The sequence below is a fragment of the Sceloporus occidentalis genome, unplaced genomic scaffold, assembly GCF_023333645.1.
Source record: "Sceloporus occidentalis isolate IW3139 unplaced genomic scaffold, rSceOcc1.0.p SCAF_2, whole genome shotgun sequence".
Lineage (NCBI taxonomy): Eukaryota > Metazoa > Chordata > Lepidosauria > Squamata > Phrynosomatidae > Sceloporus > Sceloporus occidentalis.
Window position 1 is genome coordinate 55852265 of NW_028316982.1, and position 20343 is coordinate 55872607.

Here is a 20343-nt window from a genome sequence, read left to right on the forward strand (position 1 = left end):
TATCTGAAAGCCAAATTTGTTTGTTTGTTTGTTTGTTTGTTTGTTTGAGGTTTGAGGGCCAGGGGCTGAGAGAGAAAAATCAGCATATTTTCACTTGAAATTTTCACTGCTAGTAATTAAGCCTTAAAGGAAATTTTTCATTGTTTTAGAATTGGGTGAAAACCCCCAAAGTTGGGATGTTTAACAATAGTATTATAGAGGGAAAGAATATGGCTATTTAGGGAATTCCAGAAGATGGATCTGGACCCCAAGAGTAGGGACATAGCCAGGATTTTGGGAAGGGGGGGTCCAGTCTAAGTGCCACCATTATAATGGGGCTTGGGTATGGCGGCGTGGCAGCATGCACCATTCATTGTATCTAATGGAAAGGGGGGTCTGGACCCCATGGATCCCCCCCCCCTTGGCTACGTCTCTGCCAAGAGGGATTTGGCTCATGGTTTAAATTTTCTCTGATATAGATGCTTCACGTTATTACAAGAGTGATGGAGACAAGCATGTGTTGTTACCAAAATATCTCCTTTCCTTAGAAAAAAATATCAAAATTTAAAACTTGCTAATTTTTATTCTCTGCTAGAAAACATGCCAAACATGATATATTCAACACCTCAGCAGTTCCTGTTCATCAGGAGATTTACATCAGATTAGGTTCATAAGAATATTGCCTGGTCTTCCAAAATGTTGTTTTCTTTCACAGTATTTCAGAAGAGCACATCAAACTCATTCAGGATTATCTGAGGGTTCATATGTCTAGTGATCTTGAAACAGCACAGCAAGGGTCTTGTAATCTACCCCAGCTAAAGAAACTGCTCACGGGACTCTGCAAAGGCCTTTTCAGGTAAACACCAAATAGTTTAAAGGCACATTTCAAAATGGGGTTAATTTGAGAATTCAGTATATATTTCTGGATTTGCATAAGGCTTTGAATATTGTTTATCTGTATATACCTGCCAGCCTATTCCTTTTGGTGGAATACTGTCACAAAAGAGAATAAAAGCTCTATTTAGTTCTGGGCTAATAGGCACCAGCTATTACAGAGATACAGCTTTTTACTTATATACCCTCATGGAAACTATCAGCCCAAACTCTCTGCTGTTAGCAATCCTGAAATGTCATCTCCATAGGCCAAATGTGGGAAACCTACATTTTCAGAACTCTTTACCTACTTAACATCGAGTCTAGCTCTACATTTGTATTTCTAACTAACCTCTGCAGCCAGCCAAGTAGAAAAACATGATATAATTCCAGATTGATTTCTTTGGGCTCGTTAGCAAGAGCTAGTCCACCCAGCATTACACAGACAGGTTCTCATGACCACAGAACTCTTATATTCTTATATTCATGTGTTTGCATTTCAGTGAAGTATCCCGGATTCTTCCTACACTGGAGTCCATACAAATGGTGTTTGACCAGCAACTGCCCTCTGGCATGCATCAACACTCTCAGGTATGATTTACTAGTGTTGGCAATGTGGGGACAAGTCAAAATTGTTCAGAGATGCCCAATGGAGTTCATTTATTTCATTCGCATCCATGTCATTTCCAGCTTGTTTCTCATCTTCTCTGTTTGGAGCATATGGTGTTTGGCTTGTTACCACTTCCACTTGCTTCCTCTTTTCCCTCAGCTTATTAGTAAAGTGCATTAAGACTCCAGAGTTTTGGGAGTTTTTTTTATTACATATCTCAGTATATACTTTCTGATACATTACCAATCTTCACAGCTTTAAAAAGGCTGTCAAGATGGATCTTTTCCAGCAGGCCTTCCCTGAGTAACTCATTTGATCACCCACTGATATGGACTATCATATGGAATACCCCAGGATGCCCATCTCTCTGTCGCTGATTGATTGTTTTAATAACTTAGATGATATTTTATTATTGTTTGTAAGAATTATAATGTTGTCGTTTGGAGGCAGGGATAATGGGTTTATTTTGTATTGTTGTATTTTACTCCAGTTGTAAGCCTCCTCGATCCTGTTGGAGAGATGGGATAAAAATAAATTGTTGTTGTTGTTGTTGTTGTTGTTATTATTATTATTATTATTATTATTTCTTATCACCCATTTGGGTGGACAACAACCACAAAACCAGGCACTAAGCATGGCTCCTTGCAGACTCAGGGAGCAGCAAACACCCAACAACCCTACTTTTTTTAGTTGAAGAAGGCCTCTCACATCTTCTGGACAATGGAGAGAATATCGCAGTATCTTCCCCCACCCTTGACTGGTTTCAAAACAGGAAGTGATTGGTACCATGTGTGGTTTTGAAAAATGGTCCCATGTGTCTAAAACAGGTCAAGAGCCAAAAACATTGCAACTTCCTTCCCACATGCCCCTAGAGCAGGGGTTCCCAACCTGAGGTACCTGCACCCCCAAGGCGTACAAGATAAAAATTTCAGGGGATGAGACAAATAGGGGCTTGTGTCTTTGAGTGACGAGCCATGAGTCATCACTCTTTTTAAAAATAAATTAGACTCTTAATTGCTCAATTCAGATTTAGATGTTATGCACTGAGTTAAAAGCTTATTTTTTAAAGTTCAGTTTGTTCACTGGTAGTATTGTATGTGGTTCAATTTGTGGTTCAAAAACCATAAAATAGACATCTTCACCTCCAAATGTGATATTACTTTTGTAGGAGGTGCAAACATTAATCAAACATTTCCTAGGAGTGTGGATTTCCTAGAGTATGTAAAGGGCCTTTTAACTCATTCTTTTTAATGGGAAGGGTGTTGAAGACCATATGAATCCCACACACGCCTCCCTTAAAAGGATGGACTGTTGATGGGTGGCAGTGCATAGTTTTGCACGGAGGATATTCTAGGTTCAGTCCTGGCATCTTCAAATAATATATAAAGCCTTAAATGGCTTGGGACCTCAATACTTGATGGAGCACCTCTCACTATATATGCCTGCCTGAGAACTGAGATCTATTGGGAGAGACTCCTCTGTGTTCCACCAGCAGGAGAAATATGCTGTGGGAGGACATGGGAGAGCATCAATTGTGGTACCCCAATTATGGGACCCCCAACTGTGGAATTCCCTTCCCCTGGAGACTTAACTAGCACCAACATTGGGATCATTTTGATGCCAAGTTGAAAGTTAGTATTTTATTAAAGCTTTTGGGTTTAACTGATTTTATGCAGGATTTAAAATTATTTTAACTAGTTTTAAATTATTTGGACTTCATTGATAAAACTATTTTATAGAATTTTAATCTTTTAAAACTATTATTAATATTTATTGCTTTTATCTGATTTTATCATAAGCCACCCTGAGATTTTCAGATATAGGGCATCATATAAATATTTTAATAAATAAGTAAATAATCAATATTGCATGCAAAAAACAATTTTGCCATTTAAGTAACTTCCAAATTTCTTTTAAAAACAGGTTTGGGAACCTGAAATGCCCCTTAGAAGGCATGGGGGGGTTCTAAAGAAAAAAGAAAGGGGTTCTAGGGGTAGTGGAGGGGTTCCCCCCCCCAAGACGGACCAATGTTCCTATCTTAAAACTTTCAGCATTGTTGTTCTGCTGTGGTCCTATCTTCATTTTGGTTCATTCTCTGATGTGGAGCTTATGTCACTGAGAAGGGCCATAACTCAGAGCACATGCTTTGTATGCAGAAGTCGTAAGTTTAATTTCAGGCAACTTTAAATGCCCTATGTTTGAAACCCTGGAGAGCTGCTGCCTGTCAAGACAGGCAATGATAGTTAGCCAGGCCTTTGATCTGACATGAAAACAATACATAGGAACTTCATAGGTCCATATCTTCACCTCTGTATGTATTCCACTGGGAAATCTTTCTATGTATCTCCATAAATCAGGTACCTGAGGTTATTCTGCCTGAAGCCATGGCAAAGTCCTGCCTGACTCTATAAATGTCACAATTTTCTCTGCATGGCTCATTTCCTAGACCCTTAATTTGAAAACCATCTTTCCATCCTCCTCTCACTAGTGCACTAGGTTTGAAATGTGGTCTTTTCAATTTAACTCTTCAGCAAGGTCAGTTAAATTACGGCCTGTAGCTTTTCAGATTGCAGAGAGCTAGCTGTGATAATAGGAAGTATGTGATTGCTGACTATCTTTGTGGCATATAGGCATGTAATATAAGCTGCTGTTGTGTGGAAAAGGTTATTCTGTTGGAACTTACACTTTTAAAAATCCTGTTCTTGCTAGCCATCTTATGAAGCCAACCGTAAAAAACTTATCCAGTTGACAAGTGTGCTCACTTCCATTGAAGACAAGGTACCATGATGTTTATATATCTATGTTGTTCTCTCTTTATCTTTGCTTGGCATTGCTCTCACACCTTCCATGGTTTTTTGGTTGTTGTTTTTTTTTTTGTAAAGAATTTTCTTCATCCTAGTATTATTGAGGGAGATAAAAATGGCAGTAAGATGGGTGGGAGGGGAATTTTGAAACATGTGCTGTTAACCTTACTGAAAAGTGCTATTTCTCCTTTCTTGTGCTAGTCAAGAAGTGAACTCTCTTACAATGTGCCTTTATGTCTAGGCTCCTTTCCTAAAAATTCACAGATTCCTAAGCTTATACTCTCAGAGCTAGCTAGATTTTTAGGAATCCTTTCTGTTACAGAGCCACATTACGTTTTTAAGAAATTGTAGCATTCCCACATGACAAATTCATTTTTCTATACAGTAGTAAACTACAGATACAGGGTGCAGCTACACTAGAAATAATGTGGTTTGATGCCACTTTAACTGCCATAGCTCCATCTTACAGAATCTTGGGGTTTGTAGTTTTCTGAGGCACTAGCCCCACAATTTGTAGTTTTGTGGGGCTTGTTAAACTACAAATCCCAGGATTCCATAGGATGGAGCTAGAGCTCTTAAAGAGGTGTCAAACTGTATTATTTCTACAGATTCACCCACAGAAGGTTTCAAATGGCCCCCCTACATTACAGCAACATACCCTTACAAATGAACCCCATGTTAGGTGAGGATACCCTTGCTACTCTATTACACGTGAAAAGCAGTGACAAACTAAAGTTGAATTTAAAAATTGTCCAGGGTTTTTTTCCATTGCATTTTTTCTGACAGATTTTCTGTAGCTAAATAAGTGACTTTGGACCTTATCGCACTCACAATTTTCAACATTTTGGGGACGGAAGGAGGACGCTCGTGTGCACGCACGTCCTGCAAAAAACGGAGTTTATCGCACACGAAGACGTCCTCCAAGAGGCCCCATTCCGCCCCCTGGTGCGCACCCATTAGCGTCCAGTCCTGACGGGTGCCATTTTTTGCCGACGGAAGGTAATCCGTCAGGCAAAAATCACGCCCATCAGGCCTGGACGCTAACGGGTGCGCGCCGGGGGGTGGAACGGGGCCTCTTGGAGGACGTCTTCGTGTGCGATAAACTCCGTTTTTTGCAGGACATGCGTGCACACGAGCGTCCTCCTTCCATCCCCAAAACGTTGAAAATTGTGAGTGCGATAAGGTCCTTTGTTCAACCTCAGTGGTCTACTGATTACAATAAGGATGATGTAAATTGTGAATATTTCCTCTAGCTGAAGTTTACTATTCCCAAATGTGAAATGCATGTGCTTGCATTTTACAGGTGAAAAAAATGTTGATTGAAGGACCTGATTCAACACATCGGCGTTCACTTATCCCTCCTGTAACCTTCGAGGTGACTTTGATTCCTTTTAGATGTTTACTAAGCATTGATCAGGTTATACAAAAGCACCGTTAATATCAGAATGGCACCATATTTGCATTTCCCAGGAACAGTGCTCTAAAGTAATAAATACAAGAATCCATATTCAGCTAACCAAAGTTCCTGAATGTAGTAGATGAGGATAGCAAAAATACCTTAAATATACATTTTTGCTTGCAGTTATGAAGTGTTATGACTCTGAGAGTTATATAATATACAAGGGAAAAATACTGACAACACTTCCTTTTTTCATAGGTGAAAGCAGACTTTCTTGGGATTTCTCCCAAAATACATCTTAAAGTTGATGTTGAGATGGGAAAACTCATTATCAAGAAAGCTAAGGATGGCCCGGAAGACAAGTTCTTTACCCACAAAAAAAGTAAGACGTAAGACTCGTTAATAATGGGTGGACTACTGGTCCCATTGGCATTCACGGAATATTTTTTTCTGATGTTTCAGAGATTAGAGGGGTCAAACATTATGAGTACCATTTTTTTCAGGGCTATTTCAAACAAAGCAGGTGAATAAGAAAAAGGTGTATAGTGTAAGGAGCCCTAGTGGCGCAGTGGTTAAATGCCAGTATTGCAGCCGCTCACTCACAGCCACAAGGTTGTGAGTTCGATTTCAGCCAGGGGCTCCATGGTCAACTCAGTCTGGCATCCTTCCTAGGTCACTAAAATGAGTACCCAGCTTGTTGGGGGCAATTAGCTCACACGTTGTAAATTGCTTAGAAACTGCTTAGTTCAGTATGAAGTGGTATAGAAATGTAGCTGCTATTGTCATCATAAATATCACTCATCTGTCCCTTTTGCAGCGTGTACACACACCTGGAAGCCATTAATAATTGCAGCTTCATAATATATGCATATATAATACATAAAACAGATGTAGTCTTCATGTATAGCAGTGAGCATAGATTAACACTTTTGGAATTGCAATCTCATGTCTGAGGCTAGAGGTGTCACTAGGGGAGTGTGGGCCACATCAAGTAACAACCTAAAGGGGGGGGGTGACACTTCTGCTCCCCTAACATCTGCCTTTTGGCAGAAACAGGTTGTGGAGTTTGCCTGCATCCCTTTAAAATGCTGGAGCTCAGTGGAAGAGATGGTATGATTCTCTGTAGGAGGAGAAAGAAGAGGCCCAACTTTAAAAAATAAATAAAATTTAAAATAAAATTTAAAATATATATATATATATATATATATATATATATATATATAATATCCTTTTTAATTTTTTTTAAAAAATCATATCTTACCAAATTTTCACTCCGACCACATGAAACTATGGACATGTAAATACGTTTAGACTGTGTGTATAATACTAAATGTGTAATTTTAATTTTGCTAGTTCTTTATGTCACAACTATTGCCATTATATTCAGTGATATATGGGAATTATAATTTATGTACAATTTTTTTTACTAAGAATTCTGTATGATGTGGTATGGGAGAAGGTCAATGGGAGTAATGACACCCTGAGTTATTGTAACAGGTGACACCAACCCTGGTGACGCCACTGTCTCAACCTCATGATTCTACTATAAACATTTGCCCAGGTAGCAGAGACCTAAGCCTTTATTTTATGTTTTCCCACACCAAATCAAATTTCTTCAGTAATCATATTAAAGGTGTTGGTGATACGTATATAAACATCATCTTGCAGTACTGAGGATCTAAATTAAAGAGAATCTTTAAGGTTCTACTTCCAGTTGCTGCTTCATCATCATCAGAGAATGAGGACAGAAAAGAGGGCAAGAAACATTTTGAACCTCATTAAAAAGAAATGATGTGGTTCAAAACAGTCTGCAGTTATGTTTGCTTCATGTAACGGAGCCAATGAGGGTTGCTTGAATAATGACTTGGGGTTTAAATAAAAGTACAGCTCAAAAATCTCCCAGGAGTTCAGTGAACATGCAAACAGTAAAACTTTATTCCAGAAAAAACCGTAAGTTTTAGCAGGAAGACATCTGAAGACAGAAATGCCATCATCCCCAAACACTGGCATAATATTAACATATGGTCCTTCAAATAACATGGACCTGAACATATAGGGCTTTATAAGTCATCAGAAGCCCTTTTGTATTTTGCCTAGAAATGGACCAGAAGCCAGTGGGACTGTTGTAACAAGGGAGTTGTGTGCTCCCTATAGCCAGCCCCTGTGAACAGTCTGGCTGCAGCTCTTAGAACCAGCAAGTTTCTGAATATTCATCAGAGGTCCCACATAGATGCTATTATGGTTATTCAGATGAGATGTAATTAACACATGGGTCACTGTCACCAGGTCTGATGTCTCAGGGATTGGGCCAGTAGCATCACTGTGTGTGTGTGTGTGCAGACTGCACTGGATGATACCCCAGAAGCGGGGTGACACCCCAGAAGAGGGGGGGCAACACCCGGTCAGTTCCCAGCCATTTCCAGAGCTGCACGGCTTCTCTCCGACCCTCTCCGGGGCTACATACATGCTGTCATGCCCTCTCCAGGGCAGAGTGACTGCTCCCTAGGGTTACACAGGGGCATGTCTGGCCACGCAGGCATGCTCCTGTGTGCCCAGAAGTGTGCCAAATGTCCCCCCCTGGATGTCCCGCCTCCCCATGTGAACTCACCAGGTGACACCAAACCTAGGGACACCATTGGATTGGGCCCAACACTAGACTTTACTGTGCAAATGCACTCTTGACCAGGAGCCCTGGTGGCGCAGTGGTTAAATGCCTGTACTACAGCCACTCACTCACAAACATAAGGTTGCAAGTTCAAAACCAGCCTAGGACTCAGGCTTGCATCCTTCCAAGGTTGCTAAAATGAGTATCCAGCTTGTTGGGGGCAATTAGCTTACAGTTATGAAGTCAAAGGCTTTCATGGCTGGCATCCATAGTTTTTGGTGGGTTTTTTGGGCTATGTGACCATGTTCTAGAAGAGTTTATTCCCGACGTTTCGCCAGCATCTGTGGTTGGCATCTCTGAAGATGCCAGCCACAGATGCTGGCGAACTTCAAGAATAAACTCTTCTAGAACATGGCCACATAGCCCAAAAAACCCACAAAAAACTAAGCTTAGAGACTGCTTAGATTGTATGAAGCGGTATATAAATGAAACTGCTATTGCTATTGCTGCATTTCCAAGATCTGAACTTCCAGGCTCACAGGACTGAGACCCAGAGCATGCTCATACTGCAGACCTGTGTCTTCAGAGGGATTATAATCCAGTTCTCTCATCTGCTTTATAACTGATCAGGAGCACCTCTATTTTGTCTGAATTAAATGTTTATTTATTCAGCCTCATGTGCTCCATTACAAGCACACTTAGGATCAAAACAGATTCTTTTCATTCTGTTCTCATTCCTATATGTTGTTTTACACTCCCATTTATGATATAATGGTGGCAGTATTTCTTTTCTGGTTACCTTTAAAGCTGCTTCCATTTCCTGTGCATCCCCTTCTGTCTGAGGAGCGAATTTTGTATTGTTGTTCTCCATTTTGATAATGTTTTTCTTAGGGAAGAGTGCTACAGTTCCAGTTCGGTGCTAGATTTAAAGGGTGGCTTATAATAAAATGAATTAAAGCAATAAATAAAGGCACAGCATGCTTTACCTATGGTGGAATTCAGTTCGGTTAAGACTCATATTATTGAATGAAATTTCCTCTCACCCTTTTTCATCATTGTAATCTACATGGAGAAGTTTATTTTCAGTACCAACCTGTCTTTCATCTTCTTGTCAAACAGTTTAGGAACAGAAGTATAAATTGTCCTTTTAAAAAGGAAAGATAGAATTATTTTGGGTAGCTCTACACAGAGATTGGCCATGGGGCTGTTCTTGTTCCATCATGCTTACACTAATTTGCAGGCATTAACTCTTACTCATTTTTAGATTATACACAATACGCAAGCCATCTCTACCGTGAGTAGATTGAATAACCTGCAACTGTCCTAGTTCAAGTGGGATGGCTGAATTTATTCCTCCTCAATTCTGGTTTCCCAACTGGCTTTAAAATATCCTGCTTTCTTTCTCCTCCTGCCAATTTCCCACTCCATCCTGGCTTGTTTGCTTTAATTACTACAAAATGAGTTGTTCCCAATAAATTCACCAGGAAGCAGTCTGCATTACAGAGAGGAGGGAACAAATTCTTGCCCTTTACAGTAGGGAACTGAACAAGAGAAAGCTGCTTCTACTCCAGCCAGTTCAGAGCTCTGGAATTGAAAGTCTGAGCTTTGTGATCACAAACAGCTGGAAAAAGAATAAATGCACCTTTTAAAAAGCAGAGGAAGTGGAGCTCTGCTTGAAGATATCTCCTTTGAATTGTACCGTCCCCAGAACTGCGCAAAGTGCTTTCTCTATGTGTCACATAGACACACAGATCTCTCCCCTTAAATAGATTTTAGACTTCCTCCTCCACCTCTAACTTCCCTAAAACAAGGATCACTATTGCAGAAACATGTTTCTGATATTAAAATATTTTTAACCTCCCTTTATTTCTACTTGTTGTTTGTTTTGAGGATTTGCATAAATTTTGCATTTGAAGATTTAGTGTTACTGGCTTTCATTTCTTCACCTGCCCTTTAATGATCTTTGTGCATATGTGTGTTTTTCTAACTACGTCTTTCTTAACTAATTTCATTACACTTATCTCCTGGAGCTAAAAACATTGTACTTTATTTTCCCCCGCCCCCACCAACCCACTCACCAACCCATTTTCTTCCTAATAACAACCCTCTGAAGTAGTATGTAGAGAGATCTTGTAGCACCTTTGAGACTAACTGAAAGAAAGAAGTTGGCAGCATGAGCTTTCGTAGACTTAAGTCTACTTCCTCACATGCATTTGATGTGAAGTAGGTTAGCCTGAGAAGATAAGACTAGAATTTAATCTGATTTATAATGTACATTTGGCAGAGGGTATGGGTGTGAACACAGAGTTCATGGAGTGAGCATGGTTCTGAGAGAAAACTGTAATTTTGAGCAAGGTTGAAGCCTTTTGATTTTACAATAATGTATTATATAACATTGTATTGATTGTTAATCATGCTATACATACATGTGCCCATATATGTGCGTATGTGTGTGTGCACACACAGAGACAGAGTATTGCATTTATTGATTTGAGATTTTTTTTCAGGTTTTCTTAAATTTGGTATATACATTCCAAAATTTCTTCATTTAAAATAGTAGTTTTGTGTGTTCTTTGCCTCGCCACACCCTTCTGACCACACTTTGATGTTGCTTAGCCACACATGTCCTGGTTTTCATCTGGGAAATATTGGAGGACATGTGACTTCATCCTATGGAATCTTGGGATTTGTTTCATGAAGTATTTAGAATTCTCTGCCAGAGACCTCTAGCACCTCATCAAACTACAAATCCCAGGATTCTGTAGAAAGGAGCCATGGCAGTTAAAGTGATATCAAATTACTATAATTGTAAGGGGCTAACTGTTCAGATCCCCCAAATTGTTATGAAGTGATTAAGACCTGATTCAGTTTGATCTGATCTGATCTTAATCCAAATTAGTCTCAATTACTTTGCGATTCAGCTGAATTAGTCACAGAGCCTTAGCATACACTGTGCACATAGCATCAGTAAATTCGTTCTCATAGAGATAGGAAAATCTAGGTTCAAATGTTTTATTAGCTACCTTCTCACTGTAGAAAGGGTAGAACCTGAAGCATTTTCCAATTGCTGCTCCTTTGGTGCAGACATATAGGAGATTATAGCATTGCTTTTAAAGTGCCTTATCCCTGATGGGATAAAGGCACATTTAATTCCAAAACTAGGTGTTATTGCACTCGTCGGCGGCAGGACGAATGCAACCGGTATGCAGCCTGGATCCCAGCTGCGCTTATCCAGAGGCTTCTCAAAAATGAGATTTTGCCATTTTTGAAAAGCCCTAAATAAGCATGGCTGGCATCTGGACTGCAAATGGGTTGCATTCACCTGGCCACTGGTGAGTGCAAGAACACCCGGTTTTAAAATTAAATGCGCCTTTATCCCATCTGGGATAGGGTGCTTTAAAAGTAATGCAATAATCTCCATAGTCTGAGCAGTTTTGACTAACATAATTATTTAGACTTGCAGAGTGGTGCTAGCAATATGCTACTTGATGGATATCTTTTTAAAAGACAAATATGCAAAATACCAGAAAGTGCAAAAATTGATCATAATGACTCTTACACGTGGGAGAGGCAGTCCCAAAGCGCCGTGCCACCACCAATTCTAGGGTTAGGGACCATGCAGTTGGTGCCATTTTAACGTAAGCGACACACAACATATACACGTAGCTGCACGTTGCTTACATCACGAGTGTGCCATTGGCACACTCATGACATCCGCCTAGTGGCTCAAAAAGAACCTGTTTTTTCTGGATTCTTTTTACTCTGGAGGGATGCTGCATGGTTTGGCAGCTGCAGCGTCCCTTTGGAGGGAATTAGGCCGCTGGCAGGCCATCCTTTTGGGGCGGTCTGTCCCAGGCCTTAGTTTATTTTATTCTATTTTATTTGGAAAGTAAAAAAGGATCCAAGAAAATACAGAGGGCTATTTAGTCCAGGAGTGGACCTCGATGTTGTAATAACATTGCTGAATGTTTACAGTTTTGCTGTAGCAAAGCAAACTACAACCTTCATAACTTTTACTAGGTTCCAACTACACAAATGTTTGTCAGCACTAACTAGTTCTTTCAGCTTCTAAATGTCTGCAGCCTAAAACCAATTGCTTTTACTTAGTTCTACAGCTCATCAAGTCTCAGAAGTTTCCTAACAAGTTGGTGATCATATTAGAGACAGAAAAAGAGAAAACACAGAGAAAAGAATATGTATTTGCTGATTCTAAGGTAAACTCAATATGGGTGCTTCTACACACTTTACAGTTCATTCCAATACAGTACAGTTCAGCTGGGGCGTCACTATTTGTGGTACAATTTTACCATTACACGAAATCAAATATGGTGAGAGGAAATTAGTAATTAAACCCTTCCCCTCCACATCACCCTGGAAGAACATTGGAAAAATTAGAGAAGTATTCTAGGGGCAAATTTGAATCTTTGTCTCTACTTTGCCGGCCCAATTCAACAAGAATAAATTTGTGAAGTGAGAGAAAGGAAATGTCTATTTTGAAAACAGAGGAGTCCTGAAATGTTTTAATAGTTATCACTCTGTGCTGGATGAGTTACTGTTACCAGTGCATTTTATAACCTCTCCACCTCTGCCCCCTAAAATACTACAAATTAGATCTGGGGTTGCTCAGAAAATTCAAGATTACAGTCATGGCCATTGATGTTAGGTGTCTGCTCTATGAAAAAAAAGAGAGAAAGAAAGAAAGAAAGAAAGAAAGAAAGAAAGAAAGAGGAAAAATGGTGTCGGTTCCAGAAAAAAGTGCTACTGTGGAAGCATGCTAAGTAAGCCTTAATAATACCAAGTGTGCAGTTGTCATTGAATTATCTCATTGTATCCCATAAGTGATTGTCCCATTTGCCTAGGCATTTGATTTGGTTACACTCCAAATCTTGTTAAACATACACCATATGTTGGTTGAAGAAGCAGAAGAATGCGAGCATCCTTTTGCAAAAGGGAAAATGAAACTAAATGATTTTTACCAGGTTGGAGAGGGGAAGAATCAGTGTTGCCAACAAGCCTCGAAGATATTCCCTGGAATGTTTTAACAAAATCCAAAATCCCCAGAATTCCCCAATATTTATTATTATTATTCAGTCAAAATCCCCGGAAAGAAATTAATTAAATCCCTGGATTCCGGGGAATTCCCTGGAAATGGGCAACACTGGGAAGAATACACACAAGGTGTGTTATACTCGTCATTTCCCAGAGACCTGCAGGAAAGTAATGTGATGTCAAAGTGATAGTATACTTTGGCATCCCTAGCTTTTCCTAACAGTTTCTCTTTCCTGCCTTGTCCAGAGCAAATCTCTTCCTTTGAATTTGCATTGTGAAATAAAAATGAAATCATCTTCATCTTTTCTATGTTCTAATCAAACAAAATGATATTTAGGATAGTCATCTGCTCTGTACAAACAAGATTGGAAAATAATTTGTGTACATACTGATGATGTGGACAAACTTCTTGGAAGTGTAAAAAGGACAACGTGCTCTCTTGATCCTTGCGGATCGTGGTTGACCGTTCAGAGGAGGGATGTAATAAAAACTTTGTTACATTTCATAATTAACACATCCTTTAAGGAGGTAATATTTCCATCAGAATTGAAACAAGTGATAGTTAAACCACCATTTAAAAAACACTCCTTAGACCCCTGATAAGAAACAATTACAGACCAGTCTCCCTTTTACCATTCTTGGGCAAAGTGATCGAGAGGGCAGTTGCTCTCCAACTCCAAGCTGTTTTGGATGAAGCTGATTATCTGGACCCATTTCAAACTGGCTTTAGGACAGGATACAGAGTTGAGACAGCCATGGTCGCCTTAGTCGATGATCTCCATTTGGGCACCGACAGGGGAAGTGTGACCTTGTTGGTGCGCTTGGATATCTCAGTGGCTTTCGATACCATAGACCGTGGTATCCTTCTGGAACGCCAGAGGGAGTTAGGTATTGGGGGCACTGCGCTCCAGTGACTCAATTCCTACCTCTTGGGCAGATTCCAGTTGGTGAAGCTGGGGACACTTGCTCTTCTAAAAGAGAGCTGACATCTGGCATCCCTCAGGGTGCCATCCTGTCCCCCATGCTGTTTAACATTTACATAAAACCGCTGGGAGAGATCATCCGGAGACATGGGGCGCAGTGCTATCAATATGCTGATGACACCCAAATTTACTTCTCTATGTCTCTAACTGATGCAGTGACTAAGAATGGCATCTCTCCTCTGGACGCCTGTCTTAACTCGGTAATGGGCTGGATGAGGGAAAACAAACTCAAGTTGAATCCAGAGAAACAGAGGTACTCGTGATAGGCACCCCAAGTCCAGACAGGGAAATTTGCCATCCAGTCCTGGACGGGGTCACACTTCCCCTAAAGGACGAAGTTCGCAGTTTGGGGGTACTTCTGAATCCGTCCCTACAGTTATCATCTCAGGTAGATGCGATGACCAGAAGTGCCTGTTATCAACTTCGGTTGATACACCAACTGCGTCCCTACCTGGACTGAAAGGACCTTGAAGCAGTGGTACTTGCACTGGTGATCTCTCGTCTTGATTTCTGTAATGCACTCTACATGGGGCTACCTTTGTACCAAGTTTGGAAACTTCAGCTGGTGCAAAATGCGGCAGCCAGACTGGTCACCGGAACACCTAAGTCAGACCATATAACTCCTGTACTAAAATCTCTTCACTGGCTGCTGATTAGCTTCCGGGCGCAGTACAAAGTGTTGGTTTTTACCTTTAAAGCCCTATATGGCTTTGGCACGAGTTACTTGAGGGAACGCTTCTCCCTACACAATCCACCCTGTATTCTCAGAACAACTGGGAAGAATGTATTGGATTACCCAAAGACTAGACTAAAATCAACTTCCCACAGAGCATTTACTGCTATGGCTCCCAAATTGTGGAATGGCTTGCCAGAGGAGAAACGTCTTATTATCACCTTAGATGCCTTCAAGAAGGCACTGAAGACGGATCTCTTCTGGCGAGCCTATCCTCCTGATCTGCTATAACAATTATAAAAAGACACTTCATTAAGAAATTAGATGTTGATATGGATATTTTATAGGCTTGATTTATTGTTGTGTTTTTATGGACTTTATTTTATATAAATTGTAATTTTTACTGAACTGTAATTTTAAATTTACTGTTGTACTCCTGCCTCGATCTGCAGGGAGAGGCAGGAAATATAATTAAAAACTATTATTATTATTATTATTATTATTATTATTATTATTACAGCTCCTAAGCACTATTATTACATCTCCTAAGCACTGTAACAAAGTGCTTATCTATACTCCAAAACACACTGCAGAAATAATCTAGTTTGAGACCGCTTTAACTGCCCTCGCTCAATGCTAGGGAAATCTAAGAACTGTAGTTTTGTGGGACATTTAGCCTTCTCTGTCAGAGAGCTCTGGTGCCACAATAAGCTACAATTCCTAGAATTCCCTAGCACTGAGCCAGGGCAGTTAAAGTGGTCTCAATCTGGATTATTTCTTCAATTTGTTTTGGATTTATAACTAAGAATATTGTAATTTACAGTACATTACATGCCCATGTGCTTACCCATAAATAGAAGTTGTACTGCCATACCTGTTCTTGTTTGATTTTTTTTCCATTTTGGAAAAAAAAACCCCAAGAATATGGTTTTATCTACTTATTCTTGCAAAATACCTACATACCACATCTAGTCCTGTCATGTGAGAAAAAATTTCTCCAATTTTCATTTAATTGTTGAAGTGACTCCTTGAATGATAGCATTATCTTGTTGATCCTATTCCTTCTTCTTTTGCTCTGCAATTTTCAGAAGAGAGAAGGCTTCTGCCAACTTCTCCAACAAATGAAGAATAAACATTCTGAACATCCAGAGCCTGACATGATTACCATCTTCATTGGCACCTGGAACATGGGTATAAATCTGATTTATATATATACTGATTGCTTTTTTGAAAATTCAGATTTGATTTCCCTATGTTGAAAGAGAAAAAAATGTGGGAACAAACATATTTTTGGGTCTGACTTTCATGCACACTATATGTTTATCTTTTTAACATATAATCAGGGCAGGGTGGTTTTATATGGTGTGTGTGTTTTAGTGATGTTTTTAGCTTTGTGTGTTTTTATTGATTTTATACTATTTTGGCTAGATAATTTTAATTGTTTTTAAATTTTTATTATGATGTTTTATTAATGTTTTGTCTTGTAAGCCACCTTGGGTTGGCATAGAAGTGAAATAAATAAATAAATAAATAAATATCAAATTTACCTTTTTGGACCATTACTTCTACAATCCCGGTGTCCATGGAACTGTAGTCCAAGAAGTCACTCGCAAGCTATGATTCAATGTAAATTAACTATTAATGGATTTGACAGCTACTTTCATTGCAAGGTGGCTGCAGTGGAGGTAGTCTGGGCATTATAGTCCAAAGAAGTAACTCTTCTCATCCCTGCTTCAAGACCTGGAGGCTGAGGGGATAGCTCGATGGTTTGCATCTAGAATGTCTCATTTTTATTCCCCATTAGCTCCATTTAGAACTGGGAGTCGCTTTATGTTACTCTGGAAACCCATTACCAATCATTGTAAGACAGTATTGAGTCAGAGAGGCCAGTACTCTTACAGTTTCCTATGTTGGTGTTGCTTTTGGATTTGCCAATCCAGGTGATGCTCCTCCACCGAAGAAGATCAGTTCCTGGTTTCTTTCAAAGGGTCAAGGGAAGACCCGGGATGACACCGCTGACTATATTCCTCATGACATCTATGTGATTGGCACGCAGGAGGACTCCCTGGGAGAGAGAGAATGGCAAGAAATTCTAAGACAGTCTTTGCACAAGATTACTAGTATCAGCTTCAAGGTGGTAAGGATTTCTTTTCCTACTGTCACATCATGCTTTATACTATACTTGAGTGAGCAACTGTAGGAGATCTGGGGGCCACTTTCATGCCCCAGGACCCTTTGGAGGCTGCATGTTCAACCAAATAAGAAAAGAAGAAAATCAAAATGCCCGTAAGCCCATATCTGGGTTTCAAAAATCATTTCTTAAAATGTTAAATGCTACAGAGAAGCCTTGCAGTCTACTTAAGAAGCAAATTGTTGCACTTGGAGGCTTCCAGGAGTGGCAATTCACCCTCTGTTTTGGCCAGAAAGAAAAAGTTGGTCTAGGCATTCTGGAAGTGTTGAGGGCTACACAAACATCTTGGAGTCCAGATGTAGCTGTAGGGCCACACTTTGTCCAATGATGTTTTAATAGGGACAATAGACTGTACTCTGAGAGATCTGTACAAACAGCAATGTACAATCTTTTAACTGCATATGTAAACATACTTGAGTTATTTTTTTAAAAAAAATTAGATCTTATTTCTGAAGACAAATATAATACACACCAGACACAGTGTACATATTTCTTGTACTGCTCCTTATCAATAATGAGCAAGTAACAATTAAGGTTGCTCATGTCGCTCACTCTATTATGAAGTAAAATGCAGTTTCTGTAAAACAAACGGTATACAAACACTTTGTTTGTATCCACTGTGTTATTGTAACTATTATCCTTCACAAGAATATAAATATAGCGCTAGTTGCTGTAGAAAAGCAAGGTGGGTATCAAACACACAGCCTTTAGTCAATAACTTATTTCTATATGCTAATCTCAATAGATATCTAACATGAGCAACATGTTTCTGAAGTGAAAACCTTTTAACCAGCAGTATGCTGCTTGTAATGGATTTACCATATACTTCTTTCTGTTTGTCATAAGAGAAATAATTTTATCAGCCAGAGCTTATAAAAGTTGCTTTCTTGGACTTCAGTTCCCAGGATTCCCCAGCAGCACAGCCAGTACTCATGATGTCTTTGGGGTTCTGAGAGTTACAGTCTAAAAAAGGACAAGGCTATGTCATAGCTCTGCCCAATCAAAGTTGGCGACAGCTGATTTCGTTCCTGTTTTTCTTATTAGATAGCAATTCACACTCTTTGGAACATCAGAATTGTTGTCTTGGCCAAGCCAGAACATGAGAACCGCATAAGCCACCTCTGTATTGACAATGTGAAGACTGGAATTGCAAACAGATTGGGTAAGGTTCGGGTGAAGCATACTTAAGAGAAGGCCCCATCACAGTCTCCTGCAATGACAAACCTGCAAATAGGCATATATTCTTTCTGCTTTGCAGCTACAGAATTTCCTTTTATACCCAATTTTAATGTATTTGTAAGTTTTACAAAATTGCGAGCACAACAAATGATAGTATAAATGATAATATAATAAAGAGGGAGAAATATTTCTAGTCTCAATCCAAATTAGAATGGAAGGAGGGATGTCAACTGAATAATATTGTTGTATATTGGACTAATAAGCTACCGTATTTAAATTGGACTCTTTCAACAGGATAATGTTGTGTATTTTTATATACAGGCATCCTGCAATTTTTGACAGATTTCTTTCTGGATCCACTCTTTCAATGCTATTAAATTATCACCAGAATCCATTTATTTAATGTGTGGTCTGCTCTTTTGACAAATATGAGCACAAATATAAGTATGAATACCTGTACAGTGCTGTATTATAAGCATATGATAACACCGCTAACAACCTCTACAGCATAAAGTACACAGACTTAATTAAAATTATATTGTATTTAATGAGAACCTACCATAATGGCACCAGATGCTATCTGACATTGGAAGTTAAGCAGAATCAGACCCGGTTAGTCCTTGCATGGGAGACTGCCAATGAATACCAGGTGCTGTAGGCTGTATTTCAGAGAAAGGATCTGGCAAATCCACCTCTGAGTATTCCTTGCCTCAGAAAACCTTATGAAGTTCATGGGGTCACCATATGTCAACAGGCAAATTGAAGGAACATACACACAGACACACACATTTAATTCATATTTTCCCAACCTACACATTTAACAGAAATAGTTATATTATCTGCAGTGCATTTCACAAATCTGAAAATTAATCAGAGAGAAAAGTAAACTGTGTGTGTGTACTATCGAGAGAAAGAGAAATAAACATAAATATATATGGAGCAATTGCTTACATTATGCATACATCAAGAAAAGTGTGTATTAAAAAGCACAAATGTGAAGAAATGCACTAGAAAATGTATACAAATAGGGGCACCTAGGAAGAAAAACTGCAAATTGATGTGAAAACGGTCTAGAACAAATGTAACATTGGATATTGAGAGAATGTGCCAAATCTGTCAGATATGACAGGTTCTTCCTTTCCTATCAACAAATGTATTAAGCATCAACTCTTGTAACCACAATGTACCTGCATATTTCTGCTGTTCCTTAATTAATCTGGCCTAATATCAGTGCAGCCAAGCCTCTTTTGAACATCTTTTAACACTGCTTCATTTTGTGGCTTGGAGTGAGGCTTTTCAAAAACTGAGCATTTTTAGTTGTCTGCTGTGGGTTTTGCACACTGAACTGTGGAACAGCCTGCCGGATGAGATCCATCTACTTACATCCTTAGACAGCTTTAAAAAGACTGTTAAGACGGATCTCTTCCGGCAGGCCTTCCCAGAACAGAGAACCCGGTCTTAGAAAAACGTCTGGGAAAGATACTGCTGCTCCCACTGGTTGCTTGTTGGTATGATGTTGTTGACCTTCTGGTCAGTTTTTAACTTGTATGTTTGTTTGTTTGTTGTTGTTTTTTGTTCTGTTTTTTAAATATTGCATTGGATTTAATACTTTTTTAAGGAGGGGAGGGTACCAGGGATTTTATATGTTTTGTATTTTTAACTTTGTTAGCCGCCCCGATTGTTCTCAGAGGGGCGGGATACAAATAAATTTTATTATTATTATTATTATTATTATTAATGAAGTATCATGAAATATTTTGTTTGATTATTACATCAAACCTTTGAGGAAGCAAAGGTGGTATATTTAAACAAGGGGAAAGCAGATGCTAAAAATGACTTATCTTAAAATACTTCTTTCTTCAAAGCTGCTCTCTCTTCAAAGTAACTGCTTTCTTGTCACTCTTGTTAGTGAAATTTTTGGTGCTATGTGGATTAATTCCTTGGGAAATATATTAGTAAATTAAGCAATATATTATATTGTAGTAATATCATATTTAG

At 39.2% G+C, this 20343-nt stretch overlaps 1 protein-coding gene across 1 annotated transcript in view; it reads left to right on the forward strand.

The window, feature by feature from the left end:
• Positions 1-20343, forward strand: part of LOC149318355 (phosphatidylinositol 3,4,5-trisphosphate 5-phosphatase 1-like) — a 77148-nt gene that overhangs the window by 24543 nt on the left and 32262 nt on the right. Inside the window, exons 5-13 of the mRNA XM_089508321.1 lie at positions 695-835; positions 1356-1443; positions 4172-4240; positions 5570-5641; positions 5924-6047; positions 12378-12484; positions 16064-16166; positions 16916-17112; positions 18211-18328. Coding sequence (XP_089364447.1) covers positions 695-835; positions 1356-1443; positions 4172-4240; positions 5570-5641; positions 5924-6047; positions 12378-12484; positions 16064-16166; positions 16916-17112; positions 18211-18328 — 1019 coding nt within the window. The remainder of the gene's footprint in view (positions 1-694; positions 836-1355; positions 1444-4171; positions 4241-5569; positions 5642-5923; positions 6048-12377; positions 12485-16063; positions 16167-16915; positions 17113-18210; positions 18329-20343) is intronic.